At 41.8% G+C, this 21854-nt stretch overlaps 1 protein-coding gene across 5 annotated transcripts in view; it reads right to left on the bottom strand.

Annotated features, from left to right (window-relative positions):
• Positions 1-11807, bottom strand: part of ogdh.S (oxoglutarate dehydrogenase S homeolog) — a 41819-nt gene extending 30012 nt beyond the window's left edge. For 2 of the 5 annotated variants that reach the window (XM_018254179.2, XM_041587560.1), the window contains exons 1-2: positions 11653-11807; positions 1608-1876 (exon numbers count right to left, since the gene is read on the bottom strand). In XM_018254179.2, coding sequence (XP_018109668.1) covers positions 1608-1829 — 222 coding nt within the window. In that variant the 5' untranslated portion in view covers positions 1830-1876; positions 11653-11807. 5 annotated transcript variants of the gene reach the window in all.
• Positions 11808-21854: the final 10047 nt, after the last annotated feature.

Genomic DNA, 21854 nt, shown 5'->3' with positions numbered 1-21854 from the left:
TTGTTTAAATCTCAAATTTAGACTTTAATCCCCTGCATTGTTTACACCTGTGTGTCCCTGTGTGTGCCATACTCTGCCTGTCCTATGCTCCCTGTGTGAGCCATACTCTGCCTGTCCTATGCTCCCTGTGTGAGCCATACTCTGTCTTCCCTATGCTCCCTTCCCTGTGTGTGCCCTGCTCTGCCTGTGTGTGACATACTCTGTCTGTGGTTATAAGCCTGGCATTTGTTCTGAGGGTTTGTTAACATTTGAAAAGTATTGTAAGGTGTTTAATCATGTGCTGGGCGTGCTGCATTATCCACAGGGGAGGAGGAGGCATATGGATTTAAGGGTATGTCTTAATATGGCTTAACTTTTTTCACATATGAGTGATAAATGATATCCCTGCAGTGAGCATCAAAGATTTGTTTTTTGGTGTGGATTTAGTCTTGAAGTAACATGGGCGGGGTTTAAAGTGGGTGTGGTTTAAAACAGGGAGTGGCCAACACTGGCTTCCTTTATCGGTCCTCCACAATGTAGACCAGAAAAATTCTGGCCCTCGTTACCACAAAAGTTGGACAGCACTGCTGTAGAATATGATGGGGTTTTATAAATAGATGAGACTGTGCTAAGTCACAAAACAATGCAATAATTGTCTATATGCTGATCAATAAGATTCTTCTCAGGATTGCACCACTTTTCCTACATTTGTTTAATCACCAGTCAAACACGAATGTAGTTACACTGAAATTTGGAGAAAATTATTGGCTCACAGGCTTTTTCCCAGTAACAAAGCATATGAATTTGTAGGACAGGGCTACTCAACTTTTGTTTTACATGTAGCAGGCCGGCCATACTGCATTGTCAATGTATTCATTTCATTACAAGAGCAGGAGCTGCCATACTGCATTTTCGAGATGTTACAACACCTCGTGTTCCATAGGCCTCAGACTTGAATCAGTGGGTTCTATATTAGGCTCAAGTACTCACTGCAGTCTTAGTGTTTATGTGTGGGGGGGGCAGTTGGACTAAATGCTTGCAAATCACTTCATTTTCTCTGCAGGTCATAAAGTTATAGGGGAGCTAACAGCCCCCCCCCCCCCCCAAAAAAAAACAGAATTCAACCATTTTTTTTTTACAATACACATTAAAACCTCTGAAATAAAATAGATGTAACTGCTATTGGAAGCAGTATCTGTCTCTTGCTATTCTCTGCATTGCTGGTTATGACTCTTGAAAGACATAGCAGAAGTCAGCCTTGAATGCTTTCTAACATCACTCAGCTAGGTTCTACTATGCGGTTTCAAATCCACCAGGGCTGCTTCCCAATTTCCCAGGTGTATGTTCTTTTATAGAACAAAAGATTGCAATGAATTATGGATACAGCATTCCATGTAATGATTTGACGCCTTGTTTGGATGGTTCTCCTGCTCCGCCTGCTGCAGTCAGTGATGATGACATGAAGCTCCATTAGGCAAAACTTTATGATCCTCAAGGTTCTCTTGCCAAAACAAGTGACCATCACCAGTCGTTGCAGCAACCTTATGAGGCCCGATGCTTGCCCCCAAACGTGCACTTGTTATTCCCTGGCATGCAGCAGACATTAAGCAGCAGGTCTCCTTCCTTACCTTATGGACACTCTTAGGGTTCTCTAGCCAAGCATAGTACATTTCCTCCACATAGTTGGAGTTAGTCCCACTGAGAAAAGGCTCTGCGGCCACAGGTGTACTGAGGCACCTGAACTGCTGAAACGTCCTGGGGGCCGCAGGCCTGTTGTGTTTAAGGGATCGTATAGTCTGGGAGGCCGTTAAAGGCCGGAGTTTAGAGGCACAAGTCCTTAGGTTAAACATGTCTGTCTTCTGCTGGAAGGGTCTCTGCTGGAAATTTCCTCTGAAACCTTGAAAGAAAAAGAAAGATAAGAATAAGTATCAATAAAGTGATGTTATATTTTAATGATTAAAGGGAAAATGAAAAAGTGTGTGTGTGTGTGTGTGTGTGTGTTTTTAGAGTTTACTCAAATAACGGATTCCACTACAAACAAAATAACTGCCTTTTGCACAAATCCTGCATGTAGAGAGACATGATGTCTGGTGATTTTAATAGAGTGAGCTCTAATACATCATCTAGGCAAAAGGAGCCCCCTATAAGATACAATGGATCTAACTGTCAGTGCATATCTGACACCCAACTGCTGCATGAAGACAGAATGAAGAGAAACAGATGCTGAGAGGAATAGTGAACATAAACTTAATTATTTGAGAAACCATTTAGAATTAATTGATTATGTTTAGAAAGTTTCTTATTTCAGTATGATGGAGCATATATTAAATTTTCATGGTTCCCCTTTAACATGCTTCTTTGTACTGATCTCTGGCAGTGAAAGGGTCAATGCTCTTTCAGTAAGAGAGTCAGCAACAGGGGGGCTGTTTGGGCCTGTGTGTACCTGAAATACCAGGACCAATCTGGAATCCATGTATTTGCCTGCTGGAGATTTCCCCTAGGCCTAGACTATCCTTTTGTGTTGCACACTTGTTGCGTTCAAAGTTAAAATGAGGGCAATGAAAAATGTTAATGCCCAATTTAGAAATCTGGACATAATGGCGGCAAGAGTTTACTCGTGTGGAAACTTTGTGCGACTTGGGAAATCCATTGCCAGGATTCTCAAGGTTCGGTACTCGGCTGAATCTTTCGTGAAGGATTCTCGAGGTTCGGCCGAATCCAAAATAGTGGATTCGGTGCATCCCTAGTTTGTGTGCAATTAGTTATAAAGTGCTAAGTGCTTTCACAACTCCTGTGTAGTTTCAACTTAATCACGCTCCATATCTCCCATTAATTCAATATAAATACCATCAAATCAACGCCTTAATCGATTATATACAACCAATGAATTAATTGTCTTTAATGAATTGTAAGAATTACTTATTCGCATTAATGAATTATAAAGTGACACGTGCTTTCAAACCACTTCTATATAGTTCCTTCTATAACTTAATCACCCTCCATATCTCCCATTAATTCAAATAATCCAATAAAAAGTATAGAAGGCAAGGAGAAGTGAATGGAACATTGGCAAATGAGGGAGCACGCGACCTCTGGGCCGACAGATCTGAAAGAATACGTGATTGGATCTCCTGACCTTGGGCAAATACATAATCTGCCTGTACGCTGGGCATTAGAATAGGAGCTCTTTATATTTAATCCCCTAATTTAAGATCTAGTTACTCTCCTAAACGCAGTGGTGCCCAAGGAACAGCTTCATAGGGCGACACACACAGTTTATCTGTCACATTGTGATGCTTTGGCTGAGAGTTACAAGTCAAACAGCTGTAGAGACACAAGTGGACTTTAAAGGAGAAGGGAAGGCTAAAAAGTAAGCTTTATTAGAAAGGTCTATATAAATACACCAGTAAACCCTCAAAATAATGCTGCTCTGAGTCCTCTCTCAACAGAAACACCACATTTCTTTCCTTCAATTGTGTACACATGGGCTTCTGTATCAGACTTCCTGTTTTCAGCAAAAACCTTTAGAGCACGGCCTTGAGCATGCTCAGTTTGCTCCTTCCCTCTCCCTTCTCTGGTGTAATCTGAGCCCAGAGCTATGAGTGAGCAGGGAGAGACTCAGTCAAGAAGTGATGTCACACCAAGCCAATATGGCAGTTGCTATCCTAAACAAACCGAAAACTTCAAGAGCTGTTTACTCAAGTATAATAAAGCAGTCTGCAGAATAAATATAGTGTTAAAGCTTGCACTATTGTAGAAAATCTATTGGCATTAAACTGCTTCAGTAGCTTTCCTTCTCCTTTAAGGTGGCCATAGACGCACAGATAACATTGTACAAAAAAAATTTCATATGATATTCAGTGCATGTATGGAGGGAGACAAGCCGACTGATATTGGCAGAAGACTTGGCTCGTCGATCAGGCTGGTCGGCACCCGAACATCAGCCATTGTTAGTGCTGAATTGTCAGATACAAGTTGAATTCTATTGTTTCTACCTGTATATCGGACGATTCAGCTCTACGTGTGTGTATTGAAACAAACAATCTTCTTTGGAAAGATATTAATTGTAAAGTCTATGGCCACCTTTACACAGTGACAAGTTTCAACCCTGCAGTTGCATTGCAATTGGACAGCAGTTCCTAATGATGGCAGATATAGTGACTGCTCTATGCGTTCCTCTCTGGTCACATGACTGGGCTCACAAGGAACGCTTTGCTACAGGCATTCGACACAAAGGCCATATAAAGGCCATGTTCCCCTTAACATTTACTGATACCAAAAGACCCCTAGGAAACATTAGGTAAATTATCACACACAACAGGCAATTGCTTGCTGGGTCACACTAAGCAATAGTATCTGCCATACACAGGGACATCCCTGCATCAGGTCGGGTACCCGCAAAATGGTCAGGTTTCAGGCAAAAAGTCCCTGATTCCGTGGCCATGCGGCAGTCTGCGGGTAACCCGGCTGGGTATCAAACAAAGGTGCAGGATTGAGTCCTTTCCACTCTGCCTTGTGGTTCTTCGAGTTTTTAACATTTTTGTGAAGATTCAGCGCCAGAGCAACGTCACTTCCGGTCAAATGTGACACCACTTCCGTTTCAGTGTGTTCCATGGGTCGAAAGTTTAGTTGGCCTATTGCGGGTCAGGAAGCTGGAACATGAGGGTCAAATTACGGGTTTCAAAAAAAAAAAATGCCCGCAGGACTCTAGCACAAGTACGCACAAGACTTTTTTCAATTACTGTCCATTATTTATTTGTTACTGTTTTTCCAAAATCTAAGTTTAAAGTTGAATGTTCGTGTCTCTGCTGTTTGAGTCTGACAGCTCAGTAATTTAGGAGCAGACTCTAAACGGTTATAATTTTGCAACATTGAGTTGATACATTTCTCAGCAGCATCTCTGGAATATTAGCAACTATTGTATCAAGTCTAACAGCTGCCTGTAATGAAACCCAGAGATTCTGCTCAGCAGGGACAAAGATAAGAAATGTATCATTAGAACAGTTTACAGGGTCGGCGACCCCCCTCCAGAGCTGCTTCAGAAGGTGAAACATGACTCTTTACACTTCAATATTAGAAAAACAGTGACACATAGAAAATAGAAAGTCATTGGAAAAAGTTGTTATTTCTGGTGATCTATCTGAAAACAACTAGTTGTTTAAGGGGGAACTAAAGCAAAATAATTAAATACACAGGAAGCATTTTTGCATACAGCAATGAAAAAAGAAGCCCAAGCTGTCCATGGCCTGACTGAGGGCCATTAAAATAATAACGATCACTCATAGTATAATTGTAGATCGGTTCAGTGGAAGAGGATGATGGGAATTGTATTGCAGCACAAGCTGGAGGGCATCAAGTTTGAAATCCAAGAGCAAATACTTTACAACAGTACAGTCACTGATAGGGACTACATGTCCCAGCATTCTGCTGCAGAACAATAGGAGTAGCTGGAATTCTGCCTGTGTCACTCACAGCTCTGGAAACAAGATGCATGTTCATATCAGGCAGAGACAGGACAACAGGTGCCGGGGACACAGAGGTGACATTGAGTAAAGGACAGAGTACAAGAGTGGAAAGCAAAGGAACAGAAAGAGAAGTGGCTATAGGAGCAAAGGCTACGGCTCTTCTAGTGGCAGGCACTGAAACGTCAGAACAGCTTCTCTTCCCCCAGTCAATGGGTTTCTCAAGGAGAAAATAGAATACAGACGTCAACACTATATATAAATACTGGAGAGGCTTGCATAGAAATTCACACCTAATGATGCCATTATCAGGCGATTAACACTAATTACACATGATGACGGAAAGGCTGGTATCTATAGAAAAGTGTGCCAATAAGATCAGGAGCTGGGCCCTAGGCACCAGCCCCCTCTGCTTACAGGACACTTGCACCAAAGAGGGGTATAACCTTCCCTCCTCCAGGGTCACCCACAAAACTTAGACAAAAGGCATGGGGGGCTTTTTTATTTTTAACTTTTTTCCACCTCTATACAGGCAGCCGGGGGGTCAAGTCGCTAAGTGTGCTGCCCAAAATACCTATATCATAAATACAGCCCTGAGGTATGGGCACAAGATTTTCCTAAAGACAAATTACAGTTTGATCTCCTTGTAGAGATCAGTGTTTCCTTTTATCTGCATGTCCAGTTCCCGGCTATACCTGGCTAATGTGGACCAAGCACAGAAATATTCAGTACATGAACCAACTCTGGGGCAAGATGGCTGCAAACAGCTCTGCAGGAAAGTACCGCTGGCTGTCCAAGGGTAAGAAGTAAATGATTAGGATGACTAACAAATTGCCCCCCCAAGTGATTTGCAGTTTCCTTCTCCTTTGAGAAGTAGGGCACCAGGGAATATGATCCCCGCAGATATTTTCTCCTTCTGGAACCCTAGCCCAGGCTGAGCAGAGCATTCGGGAAGCACACTGGGGACTATGCAACAGAACCAGAATCTACTGTGTTATCACTAGAACCTCCAAGTGTGAAGAGAGACCAGGAGAATGGAACTGGCACGTGCTACCGACTTGTGAATAAAAATGCAAGAATAGGTGGCTTCCACATCCACTGGCCATTGCAGACTGTTAAAATTAATCAGAATCATTTGCCTTATAATACACAGTAACAATTATGAAACAAAAATGTGTGTAAAATTTGAAATATGTGCTTCCATCTGTCACAGGGAGCAGGATTCTTATTTATAATAACAGGGAGCAAATTGCTCATTGTCCCATAGCTGTAGAGCCAGAGTACATGGAAAGAACCTCTTGAGTGGCCAGGACACTAAATAAGTTGATCATTGTTTGATCTGCCACTCAAGAAGCCACTGGATCACATGAGAAGCCCAAGCAGACCTGTTGGACCCATTCACCTTCAAATATGACACCTCAACCTCAAGATTTTCCACCGTCTTAATTAAAACTTATGGTTGAAACTGGAACCTTACACTGGCCAGCAGGGCCGACATTAGAAATCACGGGGACCCCATACAACAAAATTTTCCCTGGCGCCCAAGACCCACCCCAGATCCCGCCCACTCCACATCACAGTTAAAAGACCACACAGACATCAGCACTAAAAAAGTAACCCCACACACACAAGTTATAAAAAGCTATTGATGGTCAGGGCCCCCTTATAAGGTAAAAAAAATTTTTTTTAAAAGGCATTGGTGCCAGGCCCCCTTACAAGTTAAAAATAAATTTAAAAAAATGTTTTTAAAAAAACTACATTAAACAGTGAATTAAAAAAAAGAAATAAAAACACAAATTGGTGTTCAGTAGAATTGAACTCATGGCTTCAGGACTTCGCAGGACTTTCGTGACTTTGGTTCTTTTCGCCTCTTTGTGGCTTCGGATCTTTTCAGCGCTTCCGCTGTTAGGGACTTCAAAAATGGCTGCAAAGCTTCGGCGCTCTCAAGGGGGCCTGACTCTTTCAAAAGTGCAGCACTGCCGGGCCCCCCTTCATGCCCGGGACACTTATCCTCCCTGAAGGCGGCCCTGCTGGCCAGTATCTTCATCTTGCTAAAATAAAGCACTTTCTAAACATAATCAATTAACCATTCCATATTGTTTATGAAATAATCAAGTTGCTCTTCAGAATCTAACTCAGCAACCTTTCTCTCTCAATGCTGGCTTCATGCTGATGTCTGGGTAAGATTATGATGAACAGGTAGGTCAAATATGTCTGAGGGGGGTTAACTTTCATAGTAGAGTTTAACTCAAATAACCAACTCCAGTACAAACAAGAGCTTACAAAAGAACCGACTCTGGCACACACTGCATTCAGCAAAACAGGATTTCCATCAGATGGCTATTTTAAAAGAGTGAGCTCTAACACATCTTCTAGCAAGAACCCAAAGGATATTTGACTTATCCGTCAATCAAGAGCTGACCACCTACTGCATGAAGAGAAAAGAAAGCGAAAGGTTGCCGAGTATGAAGAGTTACTTTATTATTTCAGAAACAGTATTTAATTGATTATATTTAGAAAGTTTTCATTTCAGTATAATGAAGCTTATATTAAATATTTATTTTCGTGATAGATCCCCTTTAAGGCCTCACACACTGAAGCCTTCCCTTACAGTATTGGCGGCCTGACTAATGACATCCTTATCTGAGGGAACATTCCTGTGGGGATTGAAAGGCCCATGCACACCAGAAATATAACCACACAGACTGGAAGGAGTTGTCTCCAGACCAGGGCTTTTTCTAATCCTAATATTTACTGGATGTACGGCCTAACATTAAAGGAGAAGGAAAATTTTCTTCCACTTGGGGGTGCCAAATGTTTGGCACCCCCAAGTGATTGTATTGACTTACCTGAAACCCCGGGCAGGTGCTCCGATCAGCAGAAAACTGTACCGGCCCAGGTTATTCCAGCGAGCACCACGGAACGGTCCTCTTCTGGCTTCTTTCTTCAAATTTCCCGGCAGCAGATGCATGCGCAGTAGAACAAATGATCCGACTTTTTAGTTAAAGTTCGGCTTTTCGATTTACTGCGCATGCACAGCCGCGAGAAGAAAAAAAAGAAGCTGAAAGAGGATTGGGTTTTGGTGTTTGCTGGAAGAACCCCGGGGCCGGTGCAGTTTTCTAGGAGCACCAGCCTGGGGTTTCGGGTAAGTCAATACAATCAACAAGTGGAAGATTTTTTTTCTCATTTAAAAGGGGTTATTAACCTTACAAAAGGCTTTTCAGTTGAGTTGTTTTCAGATGAATCCCCAGAAATAAAGATTTTTTTTGATTTTTTTTTTTTCCCCAAATTGAAGTTTAAAGTTTAATGTTCCCGTCTCTAGTGTTTCAGTCTGGCAGCTCAGTGATCAAGGAGCATCTGAACTGTAACAATTGGATACAATTTCTCATACATTTCTCAGTAGGATCTATGGGGAATATAAATGCAACTATTGTATCAATTCTAACAGCTGCCTGTAATGTAACTCAGGGATTATGCTCAGCATGGACAAAGATAAATGTAACAACTAAATGTATCAATTTACAACAGTTTACAAGGTCGCCGACCGCCCCCCCCTCCCAGAGCGCCGTTAGGTGAAAAATGAAACATTACATTTCAATATTAGACAAATGGTCACAAATAGAAAGTTATTGGAAAACGTCTATTTCTTGTGAATTGTCTGAAAACAACTGAACTGGAAAAAAATGTTTGAAGGTGAACAACCCCTTTAAAGGAGTAGTGTTGCTATACTTATAACACTATAGAAACGTGACATGCAATGATCCCTCCTCTTCACGGCTTCCCTGCCCGCTGTACATTGGGCTGATTTCAGTCATGCTGTGAGATCCTCTGGGCATTAATACCAGCTCGTGGGTCAGTTTTGGGTAAGCATCCTGCCATACTCCAGATTTCTTAATTGATATGTCTAAAATGGATATTGAATGTGCCAGTGCTCCATGTTGGTGAGTACATTGCCAGATAAACGGGTGCAGCTCCACCGCACAACTTCAGCAGCTACAAAACAAGGCCAGAATAAATATATGTGCCTTCCAAGTGCACGGCCATTAGTGGAGCTGTCAGTTTGTTTAGCTTGTGAGCCATTGGACAGATAACATGGAGGCTCAGCAAGTGAACAGCCACCAAATCTTTTCTTGCTCATATTCCTACTTACCTTGTGTGGGTCAGGATGTTAAAACCCAGAGGATTTGATCAAGGAAGACTGGAGAATGCTCAGTCAAAACATATTCTGATGCTCTAATAATTTAGACATATTAATCACACACTCACAGGTAAATGACAGCCCATGGACAGAACCACCAAGCAGGGACAGAACAGATCTCTCAACTGGGACATTAGCCTAAAGTTAATGACCAATAAATCGTTAAAGGAGAAGGAAAGGCTAAAATGTCTATATAAATACACCAGTAAACCCTCAAAGTAATGCTGCTCGGAGTCCTCTGTCAAAAGAATCGCCACAATAAGTTGCTTATCTCAATGTGCCACCCAAAGAGCTCATCTATAAACTTGCTTTTCAGCAGCCAAAGAGAACACTTGTCTAATATGACATACAGACATATGATTTGCCCTGGTTACAAAAGTTTAAAGGGGTGGTTCACCTTTAACTTAACTTTTAGCATGTTATAAAAAACCCCATCTAAAAAAAAAAAAACAAATGCTCAGTAAAGCTACAAATGTATAGTTATTGCTGCATTTTATTACTCAATCTTTCTGTTCAGGCATTCGCTTATTCACATTCCAGTTTCTTATTAAAATCAATGCATGGTTGTTCTGGTAATTTGGACCATAGCAACTAGATTGCTGAAACTGGAGAGTCACTAAACAAAAAGCTGAATAACTCAAAAACCACAAATAATAAAAAATGAAAACCAACTGCAAATTGTCTCACTGGGGGTCAGGCAGCAGCCCTGTGCAAGGAATTCCAGGGACACCAGCCACAGCTTTTCGTTGCCTTCTCAACAGCACATGACCTGATCTATTTTTATGCTGGAAACCACAATGAACTGTTCAGCATCAATCCACATGCTCCCAGCAGCAGGCAATGGGGCACAAGCAGCTAGTTAGACATCTCACATAAAACAAAACTGGAGGTGAGTAGTAAAACGTGTTCTATTATACAGGGAAGCTGAAGCAAGTTGCAGAGAATTGCAGAGATTCTATCCTAATGGCACTCAAAGCAGCTGCATTATGCTGGGAGTTGCAGCTCAGCAACAAGCTGCTGGCTGGACCCCATTTATGTGCCAGGCTGCCACAATCTTACCTACAAGATAAAACCACCATAAAACAAAAGTACTGGGGGGCTGAATTGTTTAAACTTATCAGAATAAGCATTACTTCAATATACATTTCCAATGTTTTTACAATTAAGTGTAAGAGCTATTGGATGCAATGCCTGCTTATTCCTTCCAGCTCTCTGGGCCTGGCTCTTGAAAGCAACGCAGCACAATCAGTCTCCAGGTCTGTTACTCTGCTGCATTCTGCTACATTGTTTCAGGAGTCAGAAAGAGAGAGAGAGAGAGAGAGAGAGAGGGGATAAAGAGAGGAGATAGAGGGGGGATAAAGAGAGGAGAGAGAGAGAGAGAGAGGACGAGGATAGAGGACAGAGAGAGGATAGAGAGAGAGAGAGAGAGAGAGAGGGCGAGGATAGAGAGGACAGAGAGAGGGTTAAGACAGCCCGAGCTCCATAGCCACACGCACGAACGACTCCAGGCGGAGAGATTGCACATGCGCACACGGATCCATGCCCCCAGCACTGTAACCTAGAACTCGCAGGCATGCCAGTGTCCGATAAGCTCTGACATCTGCTTTACTCACAAGCGGACGCTGTGGCCACTGCCAAGGACACGGCTCCCTCGTGCGCCCACCGACGTCCAGTTTTGACCGCCCCTGTGCCGTAAAGCGCTGTTAATGCACGCACTGACCTACCTCCCTAACACGACCTCGCTGCAACCCCGGTCACACTAGCCGAACTGCTACAGTCAACGCCACACCCCACAGCCCCCATAGGAACCAACGGGTGTAGCCGACACATCCTCCTGCGGATGCAACGAGCCTACTGATTGGTCCTTCTCTTAGAGGACGCCGACCTATTACACCATATACCGACATACTACGGGGAAAACTACTATTTGCGGTTCCTTCTTCTTCTTTTTTTTTTTTATCACTCTGCTAACGACTCCCTCCCGGCACCTTATGGGTTTCCCCATGTTCTCACCTTAATCCGAAGAGAAAAACAAAACAACCGTCCACTCCGCCCGCCTGACGACTGCCTGAGTGAACTGGAAGGCGCGTCAGATCCTGAAAGGACACGCCCCTATCGTACTTGCGTCTATGACCACGCCCTGAAATGTGAGGCTTTCTCAAATGGGCTTCAAACTTTAGCAACTTTATGTGCATTGCGGACACTGCTGGTGTAGCCCCTCTGATTCCAATTGTAGTTACTCTCACTACTACCAGACAGCAGTTGTTGAAATAGTACGGGTTGCTGCTAAAGCGGGCGGTCTATATGATTGTGTAGGACTCTGTTCTTGTCATTGTGTAGTGCTGACACATTACAGTATTTAAAGGGGTTGATCACCTTTAATTTAACTTTTAGTATGATGTAGAGAGTGATATTCTGAGACAATTTGCAATTGGTTTCCGTTTTTTATTATTTAAGGTTTTTGAGTTATTTACATTTTTATTCAATTTGCATTATAAACAATCCAGGTAGCTAGGGTCCAAATTACCCTAGTAACCAGGTGCTGATTTGAATAAGAGACTGCAATATGAATAGGAGAGGAGCTGAACAGAAAGACGAGTAATAAAAAGTAACAGCAATAATAAGTGTAGCCTTACAGAGCATTTGCTTTTTAGATGGGGTCAGTGACCCCCATCTGAAAGGTGGAAAGATTCAGAAGAATCTTGGTGTGCACAAAGAGTTTTGTGTGAAAAAACAAAATGTTGCACTCATTCTGACCTGATAGTCCTTTAATGTTTAAAAATGTGGATTATTTGGATAAAATGGAGTCTATGGGAGATGACCACCCTGTAATTCAGAGCTTTCTGGATAACGAATTTCGTGATAATGGATTCAATACAGATATGCCCAGAACTCATCCCCAAATAACATACCACACATGCCCCTTTCTAGTTTCCATTTGATAGCCTTTCTGCCCTTTATTATATATTAAGGTTTTCAGATTTGCACAACTTTTACCAGAACATAAAATACTTTTTCATGTTAAACTAATTTTTTTTAAGCAGAAATCAAATCTAAGGGGGTTACAGTATTTATCAAAATTATCTCATTATTTTCTGAAAAGTACTCAGACAAAAATTTGCACGTGTTATTTCCCCTTATTTATCGATACATTTTCCTGAAAAAATCCAGTGCGGGGAAAAAACTTGAAAAAAAAGTTCTAATCTATTGAAAATTTCAGATTTTCCACCCGAGAACTTTTCGGATTTTTGCCCAAAAACCATGAAATCTTCGGATTATTGCACAAAACCCAGCGTAGATCAGGATATCTTCTGGACTGAGATGTCGGATTTTCGGATTTGGACTTTTTCCATCCTCATTTTTTTTCACTAAAAATTTGGATTTTATAGTAAAAGTAACTAAAATTTTTCACGTGTTTGGCAATCGGACTTTAATAAATAATCCCCTTAGTGTGTGTTGTAAATCTACAATCTAAATGTTAATGAAAGGGGGATCTTAAACGTTAACAAGAACCAAAATAAATGTGCCCATTAAATACTGTATGCCTGAGGTTGTGGTACTCAGTGACCTCTTTCAGGCCGCTATTCCTATAGCACAGTCCCAACAACAAAGTGTTCCTGGAAATTATTTTCTGTACTTGGCAACTATGCCCTTGGTCTGAGCTCAGACTTTCTGAATTTGTTGGCTGGTATTGTTTGTGTCCTTAGCGCACAGTTCAGCATTTGTGGTGTTTATTAACAAAAAGCATTTGTAATATGCCGTGTGCTTACAAAGGTCACTAATGTAATTGAACGTCATGGAAACAGCTAATTGTTATTTATTTGCCAACGGCCCCCTGCAGAATGCTGTCATGAAGTGTGTGTTTCTTCTTTCTATGACTTTGGTTTCAAGCCATTCATTTTATTGGACTAAAAAGCCACTCTAAAGAACCTCAAATTAGATCCTGGAATTAATTTAATTACTGTATCATGAAAAAACATTTCTTCACCTAAATCAGACACATAACAGTCCTCTCTCTTCACTAAAGTCTCGAATCAGCCAAGTGGAAAGGGGTCAGAGATGTGATGCTCTTCTCCCAGCCAGGGCTGATAAGAGCCATTCCATGTGCAGGGGAGGGGGGAAACCAAGGAGGGAGAGCTAAAAGATCCCAGCAAGGCCCCCTCACAGGTGAAGTGAAGGTCACACATAACATATACTCAAACATATTTATCCTCACAGAACCCAGACCTGTTGTACCAGCAGTATAAAAAAATGGTGATGGGTTCATGGTCAAATCAGCTTTCAGATGAGTCCAAACATGATTAGGTTTGGTACTCTGTCTATGAGATGTGAATATCTGGGCAGTTGCATCCATGAGAGAATTAAAAACCAATGAATATCATATCATCTCTCTCCTATGTTCCTATAAGGACTTATGGTGATTATATTCTTGACCTAGTTCTTACTCAGAAGAGGTTATAAAAAACTCAATGGGGTATATTTATCAAAGAGTGAAGTTAGAGATCACCACAGTCCTCTAGAGTGAAATTCCGCCACTCTCCATTGATTTCTATGGTATTTTGAAAGGCGTATTTATCAACGGATGAACTTTAACCCATTGATAAATACTCTTTTAAAAATCCCATAGAAATAAATAGAGAGTGGCTTAATTTCACTCAAGAGAGGACTGTAGTGACCTATAACCAGGTCCGGACTGAGAATTAAAATAGGCCCTGGCATTTCAGGTACACAGAGGCCCAATCAGCCCACATAGAGGCCCAATCTGCCCCCACCAGCCCACTAAATACTGACTTTCTATGGGACCTTATAGCAGCCCCTCTGGCATTTGCCAGAACCCACAGATTGCCAGTCCGGGCCTGCCTATAACTTCACTCTTTGATAAATATACCCCTATGTGTCCTGCTAGGCCACACCCTGTTATCTGATGCTCCTGAAATCACTGATAATCTATCAACTCTTCTGACTAAGATTTGGATTTACTTAGGGGGACCAATTGCGGTTGGAAGTTCATCCCGTTTGTTCCCCTTGCCTCCAGTACCTGGAATTCTATATCTAGGGCTGCTCCGGCCATGAGGCAAGGTGAGAATCTTGCCTCAGGTGGCACAGAGCGGTCAATTACCATTGGCGGCAAAAAGCCGCCTCTGGTAACTTTAAGAGCCGAATTTCCGTTTTTTAAAATTCACCTACGTTTTTTAAGACCCACTCCGACGCTATGTTTTCCCCCTTTTTATTTAACAACTGTTTGTAATTGTATTTTTAATGTATGCCTATTTTTGTAACATCTTTTGTTAAGGTGCACTGTTATACCTTTTATCATATTAAATATATAACTTAATAAGTTTGTTTTTGGTGCTATAAACGAAACTAGCCTGAAAGTGTGTACCTGTGAGCCTTAGGGCTCTTACACACGGGCGGTTTTACCTGCGCTCCCCTGTATTGCACTTTCTTCCGTTCAGCCACAGACAAACCCAATTATTGTGAAGGGGGCTGTACTCACAAAGATGCACATATGAGCCGAACGCAGGTGAAATGCAACATTCTGCATCCCACCTGCGTTTGGCGCTTACATGAGTCTTTGTGAGTACAGCCCCCTTCACAATAATTGACTGCATCTACTCTTGCACTCCCTTGTGGCTGAACGGAAGAAAGTGCAACGCAGGGGAGCGCAGAAAAAAACAGCCGTGTGTAAGAGCCCTCTGCATGTTATATGCTATTTAACCATTTGAGTGTTGGTAGGAAGTGTGTGTTTCAATTACATTAACCCTTTCACTACTAGAGTACCTGATTTCTCTCAAGGCCAGTGTGAAGTTTGAGATTGGTAGCAGCCAGTTTTGTGTGCGTTTTGTGGGTGTTGGTTGGTGTTTGGGGTGCTGTTAAGGTAGTTAACCTGTGTGCAAGGTGGGTGAGAGACTGAGTTAGTTACCCCTGATTAGGTCTGGACTTCAAAATAGGCCCTGGCATTTCATCTACACAGAGGCCCAAACAGCACCTCACCAGGCCAATACATAGTTACTGTCTATGGCAACTTACAGCAGCCCCTCTGGCATTTGCCAGAACCCACAGATTGCCAGTCCGGGCCTGCCCCTGATAGCCACACCTAAAGTCACGTTCAGCCAGAAGTACCGTAATCGTAACAAATTGGAGAATGCAGTCATGAAGTGTGTGTTTCTTGACTATGACTTTGGTTTCAAGCCATTCATTTTATTGGACTAAAAACGACTCTAAATAACCTCAAATTAGATCCTGGAATTAATTTAATTATGTTGTAATATGATTTCATTAGAGCCTTAATTGACAATCCAGGATAATTGATGGGGGCGCATGCGCATTCCAGGGTGTAATTTGAGGTTGGTCAATTGAGGCTCTGGTGAGTATAGCATATTTTGGTTGCACCCATCAATAATTGGCACACGGGATACCTCTTTATATAACTGAACTGTATTTTAAACACCAGCGTTATCAGGCTGGGCCCCTTCTGACATAATGTTGAGGGCTTAGTTAACTGAGATGAAGAAATTACTGTTGGCCATAAATGTTCAGATGTGGTCAGACAAGTTGGCTTGGGTCTTGGTTTTGGCTCTCCACAATACAGCCAAACCATCTGGCGTAACTATATAGGAAGCAGACGGGTCTGCTTTCTCTATAGTTATTCAGCCTAAAGGAAATTTGCTTGCCTGTTATCTGCAGACAGGTGTGCACAGACAAAGGATGGGAAGGAGGGCTGGGTTCATTGCAGTATGCCAGCCCCCCTGCAAAAATCTTTGGCGAGTCCTGGTGTGAACTTGTTATGTCACTGCCATTTGGAAATGTATGTCAAGTCAATTCTGACTGGCTATTTTGGCAGGTCGCAGATGATCTATCCAGATTGGAACATAAGATCTTCTGATGCATCTAGTATATGGGTGCATGGTGTATCAGCAGATGCAGAATAATGATCCGACCCTTACCCAAACTTTTGCTACCCACACCCGACCCTAACCTGGTGAGTATCGCTATATATAGGCCCACACCTGCCCCACTGTGATCTCACAGAGGGGTGGGACACAAGGGTGTACTTCTTTAAAAGGCAAAGGCTGGCGGCAGAAGTGGGGCATAGGTAGGGTGGGCCGCAGATGTTGTGTGGATGTTGGCCCAAACCCACTTTACCCGTGGGTAGACCCACAGGTCCCACGGAAGTTGGCCTGGCCCATACTAATGCAAAAGTTAAAAGGAACCACGCGTCTTCTTCTACTGCAGCCCCAATCATTTGGACTATTGGCCCCGAATGAGGGGAGCATTGAAATGTGGCCATTTTATGGTATCCCATGGGTCAGACACCATGTAGGATTGGCCAGTTGAATAGTCATCTTTAAACTGTGTAGTCAGCACATTTTGAACAATTACATAGATTCACATACAATCAAAAGCAGGTCATTGTTTTACACAAGTCCAAAAGCCTGCTTAAAGTAGTTGAAATAAAATTGCTGGTGTGGTGCCCCTATAAGTACCGGAACAAGCAGCAGTTACACCAATTCCATCTATGTTCTTCAAGATATGATTGAGAGACCCTCATCCCTGTCACGTGTAGCGCAAACAGTACTGTGCTTTGGTTTTGAGAGATGTAGGTAGTGTTTCTGTTTAAAGGGCACATTTTGAAATAGTTAAAGCTTCAAGACTGGAAATTACAGATGGATCTGGTTGAAATGAAACAAGTACATACCATATATTGGATCCTGTGTACAGCTAGGCCAGGAAGGCACAGTTTATTTCACCACATTCCTTGTATGTTTGAGGAACACCCCTAGCTTCTTCCCAGTGTCATATCATACCATGTGTGTTGTTTGTGACAAGTCACTAGGTATATACAATATATAATGTGTTACTGCTTCTTTGGAAAGTTGCTTGATTTAGTAATCAGGTAGTTTCACCCAGTACCTAGTATTAGCTTCATGAAACGCCAAGTTTTGGCAAAGCTGGAAGGCTTCTGCTTTTTTGCGTTATTCTTCCTAAGTAATGTGGTGTTGGGTTTGCAAATACACAGGTAAGGGACCAAAAGATAATCCATCTCCAATCCAGCCTGCCCCTTTAAAACCATTTCTTTGAGGATGTTTCATTCATTAGTAGATAAAGTTGTTGTACCGTGTTAGCCAGTAAAAATAGCCAGAGATCTACAGGGTACACTTCATAAGGACGAGAGGCTCAAAAGCATATTTCCAGAGCCACCACTCCTAGCATTCAGACAGCCTCCCAACCTAAAGTCACTAATAACAAGAAGTGCCTTATTGCACCCCACCAAAATGGAACATACCTCTGTGGCAAAAATGAATGTAAAACCTGCCCACATGCTGACTTCAGACAAAATACCAATTCCGGACACATTAGAGGAATACAACATCCATGGTCATTAAAACTGTTCTCCTTCCAATGAAGTCTACTTAATACAATGAACTTAATGCATAACAAGGGGACTATATATGTATATATAGGAGAGACTGGGCAAAGTCTGAGAAAGAGAAATACACACCACCGATTCACTATAACCCAGGGGTGTCCAAACGTTTTGTAACGAGGGCCAGATTTGGTGAGGTGAAAATGTGTGGGGGCCGAACATTCAGCCTGACATTCTTTGAACCATTAACATCATTTAACTAATTTAAACAAGGCATTGTGTAGCCGTAGCAATAATATTTGGGCAATGGGCACATAAGTGAAATGATCTGCTTGGTCTATACAGCTGCCTGTGTGCTGAAGGTGTTGGCAATAGACACGTACTGGCTTTGTGATATTCTCCAGATATTCTATCACTATTAGTGCAATACCCTTCCCAAGGGGATAATATTGTGCACTATGGATAACCTGGTTACATTACCACACTCTGAAAAATGCAAAATTTTTCATGTCAATGAGGTGCTTGTCATCAGGAGATAGTGGTGGGGATGGACAACGAGTTAGTTGTGACCTAAGGACAATGTCAGTGAAGGCACCTGTAGCTCAAGCAAGACAATAGCTGGGTAATTGATGTTACTGTACACAGAAGCAATGGGTCTGGTTGTTTTACTCAAGAAATATGTCCCAGGTCTGTAACTGAACAATGGAGGAAGATATCTCATGAACAATATGTGGTATTGGCTATTGTATCAGCCTTTTTTAGGGTTGTCATTATATGTCACCAAGTATTTGATAGCTTGGCTACTATTTGCACTGTATAAATTACCCTGATTTTCAATGTAAAGTTACAAGACATTTATAAACAACGAACCGTGGCAAATATATGAAATTGTTGACATGGATTCAGGCAGTGACTGAGTTTAGTTTTGAGGTGGAAGAGACCAGTGCAATTGCAGTAAAGCTGGCCATAGATGTTGAGATTTTTAAAAGATCCGATCCTCATCGCGAGACCACGATTTTCTCGGAACGATCGTACAAATTTACCATCAACTAAAAGAACAATTTGCCAGGAAAACAAAGGGGAGCTGCCTGCTTGGCCCTGCAAACATAGATAGATTGCACTGGGGCCGACACAGATTTTTTAACCTGGCTGATCAATTTCCTGACAGATGTCGGCCGAAAAATTGTAAGATGTACGATCGTTTGAATCCCACTAACCGAACGATAATTTCGAAGGATTGGTCGGACTTCCCTAAAATCGGTCGTTCTGCAAGAAAAATCGTTGCGACTATGGGGAGCTTAAGGAGAGCTGGATTGAGCTAAAACATGTAGTGATACTCCAGTTCAGAGCCTCTTTGAGTGACTTGCTGACACACTTTAGCAGATATGTTTTTTGCATACTATATCCAGGTATGGGATCTGTTATTTGGAAACCCATTATCCAGAATGCTCCAAATTATGGAAATGCCATCTCTTATAGACTCCATTATAATCAAATAATTAAAACTTAAAAAATTATTTCCTTTTTCTCTGTAATAATAAAACAGTACCTTGTACTTGATACCAACTATCAGGCTGTTGGGTGAAACAATAAGATAGTAGTGCAGGACTGGGTAAATATTTGCTTCTATGAAGGTCTGCAAACATTTGTATATTGATCTTTATATAAGAGCATTTTAGGGAGAAGTGCCAGCTCACAGGGTTTTGTCTTCCAGCAGCACAGGCCAGTGCTTATGCACATTCTGATTCAGAGAATCCAGGATTCTGTTCCTCTGTGTCAGCTACTTGTGACCTTGGCTGAGCCATTCTGGGGAGGAAATATTATGAATTATGAATTGGTATCTATATTCAGTCAGTACTAGTGCATAACACTCATAACACTAGAGATCTTTTTTATCTTAAAAAGTCATTTTCCAGTCATGTTAGTACAGGTATAGGACCCATTATCCAGAAAGCTCCGAATTACGGAAGGCTGTCTCCCATAGACTTAATTTTATCCAAATAATCCACATTTTTAAAAATGATTTGCTTTATCTCTGTAATAATAAAACAGTACCTTGTACTTCATCCAAACTAAGATATAATTAATCCTTATTGGAAGCAAAAGCAGCCTATTTGGTTTATTTAAAGTTTACATGATTTTCTAGTAGACTTAAGATCCATTATCCAGAAACCCCCAGATTCCAAGCATTCTGGATAACAGATCCCATACCTGTACTTCTGAGCTGCACTAAGCACCCATAAAAACAAACACATTCTGATAGACTGACACATCTATCATTTATTTAATACAAGTCCTTCTGGATTTCTTAGTTTAATCTTTAATAGATCTGCCTCATGGTGCCACTGTACTTCAACTATAGAACCAGAAATTCCTAAACATCTGCTCTACCCATGCTGGTTTATGGTATGATTTGTACCCACTATAGCATCACCATGATTTTTTTTTCCATTTTAACTTACCCAAACTATCATGCAAAACAGGTTTCCAGATCCCATATACAGTAGAACCCCCATTTTACGTTTTTCAGGGGACCAGAAAAAAAAGGTGTAAAATCCAGGAAAATGTAAAATCAGGGACATGTATTATGCATAATATATAGGTGGGACCACAAAACAACAATGTAAAATGAGGGAACACTTAAAATCAGGGGATGTAAAATGGGGGTTCTACTGTATATGTGTTTATATAAGTAAGGACAGCCCATAGCCACTGGGTGTGAGCTGCAGGAGATGTGATGACAGAAATAGAAGCAGTGAGAAGGAAAGAGAGATCAGCAGGCCGAGTCAGGGAATGACTACAAGGTGACAGCAAGGACGAGAGTCACTGGTATAAATGACAAGCACGTGAGCAGGTCTGAATGCCTTTACATTGTGCTTTCATCTCATTAACTGCTCTAGGACTCTGGGGCACATTCGTTCATTGGGAGTTTAATGAAACACAGTGAGAATGGAGAAACCCAAACATTTTCCATATTCTGCTCCACATTGTCCCAAGGCTCATTACTGGCAGACAATATAATGTTAATATTCACATTTAATTGTACATTAACGTGCTGAACTTTCACCCAGAGACCATGGCATATGTTTCCTTGCTACATGCCGTTCCTTGCTATTGTTACTGCTATTGTTACAGCAAACACAGGGTCCGGCACAAGAGCTGGCGGAATTCACCAGGTAACCTGTATTGGTTGCACTGGCCGGAGGTGTATGAGGAGAGGACACTGTCAGTGCAGTGATTGGCCCTCTCCCATCACACCCTCTCTATGACACGGGCTAGAGAGGGAGGGACATATGGGGCCCAGACTAGGTGCTGATGAGAAATGCCCCTAGTATTAGTCAGCTGATCACAGGACAGCTGGCAGAACAGGCATCCGGATCCTGTATGGAACAACTTTCAAAACCTTTGGAATTTGCATTTTAGAGGTCATGGCTTATTACATGCCTTCTTTCTATCCTTACTAGTACATAGGAGTGGGAGCTGCCATATAACCAATGAAAGGCTAATGTGGTCTGTTCTACTCTGTGCCCCATTTAGGTCCTACACACGTAATAATGTAAACGCAGCCCTGCAAATCAATGCTCATTTTCAAAGCATCTCCCAGTCTAACCCATTATTATGATATACTGACAGGGCAAGCACTTTATTTAATTAAATTATTTTACACGGATACAATTGATTTTCGAATTCACCTTTAATGAATTGTGTGCAGGCAGAGAATTGATTGTTGCAAGTGATCATATTAGCACTGAGCACTTTGTAGGACACAGAAGCACTTTATATTATCTCTAATCAAGTCTGAACATTTAAGGAAGTGTGGGGTTTTTTCTAAATCATTTTGGTTGGT

The sequence above is a fragment of the Xenopus laevis genome, chromosome 3S (genome assembly GCF_017654675.1).
Source record: "Xenopus laevis strain J_2021 chromosome 3S, Xenopus_laevis_v10.1, whole genome shotgun sequence".
Classification (NCBI taxonomy): Eukaryota; Metazoa; Chordata; class Amphibia; order Anura; family Pipidae; genus Xenopus; species Xenopus laevis.
The sequence above is the reverse complement of the archived record's forward strand: the minus strand, read 5'-3'. Positions and strand labels throughout refer to the sequence as shown.